Source organism: Xyrauchen texanus, chromosome 34 (assembly GCF_025860055.1).
Source record: "Xyrauchen texanus isolate HMW12.3.18 chromosome 34, RBS_HiC_50CHRs, whole genome shotgun sequence".
NCBI lineage: Eukaryota > Metazoa > Chordata > Actinopteri > Cypriniformes > Catostomidae > Xyrauchen > Xyrauchen texanus.
In genome coordinates, this window is record NC_068309.1 from 212,061 (window position 1) to 218,813 (window position 6,753).

A 6,753-nucleotide genomic window follows, 5' to 3' on the forward strand; every position below is an offset into this window, starting at 1 on the left:
GTGTCACGGACCCCCTCGAGGACCCTGAGAAGGACCACCCAGAGCCCAAGACGTTAGCTCCGGAGATGGTAAGACCACTCCGTCCCCCGGTGGAGGGACGGGAGGAGAATCTTCTTTTGAATTTATTTCATTTGCCGCTCCCCTTAAACGGGGCAGCGGTACCCACATTCTCAATAAAAGAGCTATTTCCTTTGTCTCTAGGTCATCTGGCCCGCAAATGCCATTCTCACGGCACTCTGCCACCAGATCTCAACAGTCCCGGCATGCTGGACGCGGTCCCAGACCCGCCTTCAGCCCCACGACTCTCTCCTGGCCAGCCGGTTCTGACAAGTCCAGAGGACGCCACTACAGGACCTCCTCCTCAGTCACTAACCCGCCCCCTGCCGGGTGTGCTTAGCAAGGTAAGTGCTTTGAGTCATTTCTCAGCACCAGAGCCTCAGGACGCATCCTCGCCTCCTGACGCCGTTCTACCTGCTCCGCCCCACTGTGAAGCCCCGCCGGGTACGTAAAAAATACTCATCCCCTTGGTGCCCCTAGAACGGAGATTGGATGTGTGGCTCTCACTTCCCAACCCATCACGCTGGCTGGCCCAGACCATCCGACTTGGTTACACAATTCATTTTGCCAGGCCCCTGCCCCCCTTCGGGTGTCCGCTTTACCGCAGTACACGGCGAACATGCCAAATCCCTGCTGCGCGTGGAGATTGCTACTCTTTTACTCAAAGACGCGATAGAGCCTTTCCAACCAAAATGGAGAAGGGTTTCTACAGACCTTACTTCATTGTACCCAAGAAAGGCAGCGGCTTACGACCGATCTTGGACTTGCGGGTTTTCAACCGGGCTTTGCTCAAACTCTCATTCAAAATGCTCACGCAAAAGTACATCTTAACATGTGTCCGGCTTCTAGATTGGTTTGCAGTGGAAGACCCGAAGGATGCGTACTTCCACGTCTCAATTCTGCCACAACACCGACCCTTCCTACGGTTTGCGTTTGACGGCCAGGCGTTCCAGTACAAAGTCCTCCCCTTCGGCATGTCTCTGTCCCCTTGCGTCTTCACGAAAGTTGCAGAGGCAGCTCTTGACCCTCAAACCCTGGACAGACCTCTGCTTTCTATGGGCAGGTGTGCACCTGCAGCAGGTGTCCCGACGTGTCCTGGTCACTACCGATGCCTCCAGATTGGGTTGGGCAAATACGCATTCCCCCCAGTGAGCCTTCTTGCACAGGTGCTGTGCAAGGTCAGGGAGGACGAGGAACAAGTCACACTAGTGGCTCCCTATTGGCCCACCCGGGCCTGGTTCTCAGACCTTGTACTCCTCACGACAGCCCCTCCCTGGCAAATTCCCCTGAGGAAGGAGGAGTTTGCTCTGGTATCCGCATCCAGACCTTTGGAAACTCCACGTCTGGTCCCTGGACGGGACGCTGAAGATCTAGCTGGTCTACCACCTACCATCGTAGACACGATCAACCAAGCCAGAGCCACTTCCACCAGGCATCTCTACGCCCAGAAGTGGCACTTGTTCGCAGATTGGTGTTCTTCCCGGGCCGAAGACCCACAGAGGTGCGCAGTTAGGTCAGTGCTCTTATTCCTGCAAGAGAGGCTGATATTGTTTTGGGAGTCCCCAACAACAGTTTTCTGGAGTCTAAATGTGTGTGTATGTGTTCACCTTGGGAATTTCACCTTTGTTGCCAAATACAATGATCTCTGTGTTGTTGTTTCACTTAAGGAAGTTTTGGCACATCCAACAGTTAATTTCATCAATGCACTGGCACAGACAGTCTATGGGGCTTTAGTCATGTGGCGATAGGGTTTGATAGATCTGGGTGTCGTCAGCACAGCTACGGTACACAGTTTGGTTATTTTTCATAATTTGGCCCAGTGGGAGCATGGGAGGTTGAACAGGAGCAGTGCAAGAATTGAGCTCACACGTCATGGATGTCACTGATACAACAATTTAATATAGCAAATAACAAACATAAAATTGCTAAATAATGGATAAACTCTTATTTAGCACTATATTTATTCAATTTCACACTAAACTTTAACTTACAATAATAATAATATCAAATATAAAAATATAATATTTTAAATGGTAGATAGCAGTTTCTTCTGATTTCTGTTTACTCATCAAATTTGAGTAATTTATTTGCACATGAAGATTGTTAATATATTAGGAAGGAAATAAAAGCACACACAGTAGTCCAGCAAACATGGGTGGCATGTGCGCATTAACAATCACATGTACTCAAAAATACAGAATTAAATTAATTGTACATACAGTGAAGAGTGAATATGACATTTACTCACAGCACACGTGAAGCACTTTTATTTTGAAGTTGCACTCATGCGCTCGTGATCCTCAGGCACGTGCACACATAGACATCAAAAGGGGCTTGAGCACCTGCCCTTTTTATTCCTGGAGAGAATGTGCCCTTTTTTCTGGGGTGCTTTTTTTTTTTTTTTTTAAATAATATATATTCCTGTAAGCAAATCTATTTATTGAATAGTGTATATAAATATTGGGTCAGGAGTTCTGAAGCGCCACAAACCCCCCGCGTCTCTGCGCAGCGGCGCACATCGGTACATCACACACACACACACACACACACACACACACACACGCGAGGCAGCAGCGGCCCCTCCCAGCAGTGTTTTTCATGGCTTTTGTTGAGGTGAGTGGCGATGAACAAAAGATTAAACTACCAGTGCCTCGAATTTACTGCTGATTAGCAAAAGACAAATATAGTTAACTTGTGTCTTGCTAGCATGCATGCCTCATGAGCTACTAGCTAATGTAATAAGTTAGCTACAGTTTAGCTAAGGCAAATATATGATGGCCATATAGTGCTACTGTACTAAATGGGGACCCTACAGGTGAATACTGGTGTGTGTGTGTGTGTGTGTGTGTGTGTGTGTGTGTGTGTGTGTGTGTGTGTGTGTCTAATAACATCATCACAATCGATAAACTGATGTGCAAATTAGGCGTCAACTAGTTAAAATGCGCATATTTGCATCTAATTGACAGGGCAATGCAGGTAAATAGGATAAACAAAATAAGTAAAGCATATCACCACAGAACGTCCCCAGTTAATGACTTACATACATCAAGAGTCTTTCCCCCTGAAATTTAGAAATCTAAATTGGTGAATTTAGAAGAAATCTACAGATGCAAACAAGTCAAGTCAATTTTATTTGTATAGCGCCTTTCACAACACACATCGTTTCAAAGCAGCTTCACAGAAAATCAGCATTAACAGATGGAGGATAGTAGGTTTAAAACAAACTCCATCTAAATGTGGATTTTGAAGGTTTTATTTGATGATGATGATACAGTCCTCCCTCAAATGTGAAACTAAGTCCATGTCACCATCAGTTATTGTGTATGTGTGTGTGTGTGTGTGTGTGTGTGTGTGTACATGCATAGCAATAATAATATTATATTTTTGTATAATATATTATGTACATATTATGTATTTGATTAAAACATTCAGGCAATTCAGTATTCTGATGCTTGGTTCTGTGAAGCTAAAAAGTAATTTTGCTTGTGAAACAAAGTATTTAAACAATTAATTTTAATCATGCCTGCAGGCAGCATAATGCCAAAAAAAGAAAGGATACAGAAAAGGAAGGAGAAGGAGTGCCAGGAAACAGTAAAATTAACAAAATAGCAGCAACAGCCCTCTTCAGTTTAGAGTGAATATTTGTATTGATTTTTGTCAAAGTGTTATGTATTCTGATAACACCAAAATAATTAAAATGATGTAGTGCCTTGTGCAAAAATAAACAAATTATTAGTAAAACACGCCCCTCTGCTTGATGCAGTTATTTAGGTTATTCTAAATATATACTTGAAACTAGTAGCACAGAAAACATGCACATTGTGGCATGGTTTCCTTTGCTGCTCTATACACCTCGTGAACACTAAGGAGACCATGGTTTCTGTGTGAACTGATTATTTTGTAGACATCTTTTGAAAATGAAACAATTGCATGAGTGAGGAAGATAAAATTAATTAACTTTTTAAATAAATTTTTTAAAAAGGAAGTCAGAGTTGTGTTAATATATATACTTTTTTTGTTTAAAAAAAGTAAAAAAATACGTAATTATGAGAAGTGCCCTTTTTTTCACTTGAGCCCCTGCCCCTCAAAATGTCTGTGCACGTCCCTGTGCGTGAACCTCAATCTCCCGACAGTTTAAACGACCGGGATTAGCAGCTTTGACCGTCATGATTTGTGAATCAGAGTAACTTTTGATCCTGAAGTTTTTGATTCTGCTTGCTATGCAGAGTTTGATGGGCTAATTTTGGCCCATTTGTTCATGAATGTTCAATAAAATATTTTTATTAAGAAATATAACATACAAAAAAAAAATACATCTATCCTGCTGATCGGTCGCGGTCAGTTTAACGGTTGTCAACACAAAGGCAAGTTGAAAATGCTATTATGCTACATGAAGTTCAAGACAAGACCGTAGCCAGGCCCACCCCGGCCCACCCTTAACTACGCCCCTGTCTTTAACACTGGTTCTAGAACTGTTCAAATCACTTACAGCACCTTTAAATCACTGGACTATTCAAAGACAAAAATAGACATTTCTTGAACAAAATACGTGTTTGTAAATGTGAAATAAATAAAGTGTCTCAGTCACTCTATAACTGATGTTCTAATAAGATGTACTGAATACAGTTTTTCTGACGTTATAGTCCACGAGAGCTTCATCTACAGGACAGAATTTGTGATTGGTGTGTGTTCTGGAATCTCGAAACACCAAACACACCAGCTGATGATCATCCAGACAGAAGAGTTTCAGTTTCTCTTCATGAAGACTGCTTCACATCCTGATGAAGATCTTTGACTTCTGTCCTGTAAGAAAGTCTCACACAGGTTCTTCAAAGCCAAATTTACTGGAGGATCATCTATAGTCGATCTTCTTCTGCAAACTGGACAAACTTTGCTTGTTTTAATTTCTCAAAACTTCTGAATTTACTAAAAGTCAGTCTAAACATTCCACTTTTCTGATGGGACCGTCGCTGTGAACGTCCTATTTTCTTATTTTGGCGGGTTTGCAAACGAATGTAAAAGATGAATTACCGCCATCATCTGGACCGGAGCGCCAAAAGAGTAATTTCGCGCGAAAAATGAATCTAGTTAAAGGGACAGTTCACCCAAACATTTTTTTATCTTTCATAATTTACTGATTCTCGTGCCATCCCAGATGTATTTGAGTTTCTTTCTTCTGCTGAAGACAAATTAAGATTTTTAGAAGAATATTTCAGCTCCTTACAATACAAGTGAATGGTGACCACAAATCTAATGCTCCTAAAGCAGCATAAAAGTAATCCATAAGACTCCAGTGGTTTAATCCATGTCTTCAGAAGTCATATGATAGGTGTGGGTGAAAAACAGATCAATATTTAATAGTGGTCTATATATATTTGATATTGTTTTATGAATGATGTGGTACACATTATTAAACTCTCACATTTTCATTTTGACTTTAAAACTTCAGCATTAATAATTAATTTGATGTATATTATAAATATATAAACAGTACCACAAAACCCAGCATACCACCATAAATAATGAACAATCTCCACTAAACAAAAGTGGATTTTGAACAAATTTAGCTGAAAAAATCTGTAATAACAAGTTTGATCTGAAACTATTTTTTTAAAATTAAGCACATTAAACATGTAAATTATACTTACATATGCACGTTAAACCACTTTTTGAGAAGATTTGGTGTCGGTGATGTAGAGATTATTCATTTTGGTGATAATCCATCTCCTCTTTGTAGAACGATATAAAACCAGCAGGAGTCACCAAAACATTATTTTAGGAATATTTTGCTCAATCAACAGCAAATGTGGCATAATGTTGATTACCTCAAAAAATAATTATCATTCATGCCTGCTTCTCTTTAAGACAAAGAAAAAAAGTAGATACAGTGACACACTCACGCACACACACACACACACGCTCGCATACACACACACAATCACACACACAGACACACACACAATACACATACATACACAGACGCACACACAATCAAACACACAGACACATACACACATACTGAACAAACACACACAATACACATACATACACACATACTGTATGTCGACATCTCATTAAATTCAATAATGTCTCACAATCAGTGTTATTATAGTTTTTGATTTTTAATTGAGTTTTAATTCTGTTTTATATTAAATTTGTCATTCCAAATTATTTCAGTTTTGGTTAGTTTTCACAGTTTTTCTTTTAGTTTTGGTTTCAGTGTAATTAGTTTTAATTTTAGTATTTTAGTTTTAGTTTTTTAAAAAGTCTAACATCATTACATTTCTAATGGCAGTCTTGTGTTACTGTACCTCTAGCTAGTTGTATTTTCATGTTTAATTTGGATTGTAAATGCTGCATATTTTATAATACAGGGTGAATATGGGCAAAGTGACATTTAAGCTTGATCCCCATTGTATCCATATGGATTAATAAATCATAATTAATCTTATCTAAACCAATGTTTGGGAAGTATACAATTAAAGGAATGTTTCAAAATGAAAATGCTGTCATCATTTATTCACACTCATGTAATCCCATGTTTGTATGACTTTCTTTCTTCTTCTGAACACAAATTAAGAAGAATATTTCAGCTCTGTTGGTATATATAATGCAAGTGAATGGTGACCAGAACTTTGAAGCTCAAAAAACATATAAAGGAAACACACAGTAATCCAGTGGTTTAATCCATGTCTT

The 6,753-nt window shown here is 39.9% G+C and overlaps 2 protein-coding genes across 3 annotated transcripts in view; both read left to right on the forward strand.

Moving 5' to 3' along the window:
- The window catches only part of LOC127627995 (interferon-inducible GTPase 5-like), a 91,906-nt gene that overhangs the window by 36,543 nt on the left and 48,610 nt on the right, over window positions 1-6,753 (forward strand). The window lies entirely within an intron of this gene.
- LOC127628011 (uncharacterized) lies at window positions 421-6,665 on the forward strand. Its single transcript, XM_052104663.1, has 2 exons — window positions 421-1,570; window positions 4,701-6,665. Exons 1-2 carry the CDS (start codon window positions 750-752, stop codon window positions 4,837-4,839), a joined length of 960 nt encoding a protein of 319 aa, XP_051960623.1. The 5' UTR covers window positions 421-749; the 3' UTR covers window positions 4,840-6,665.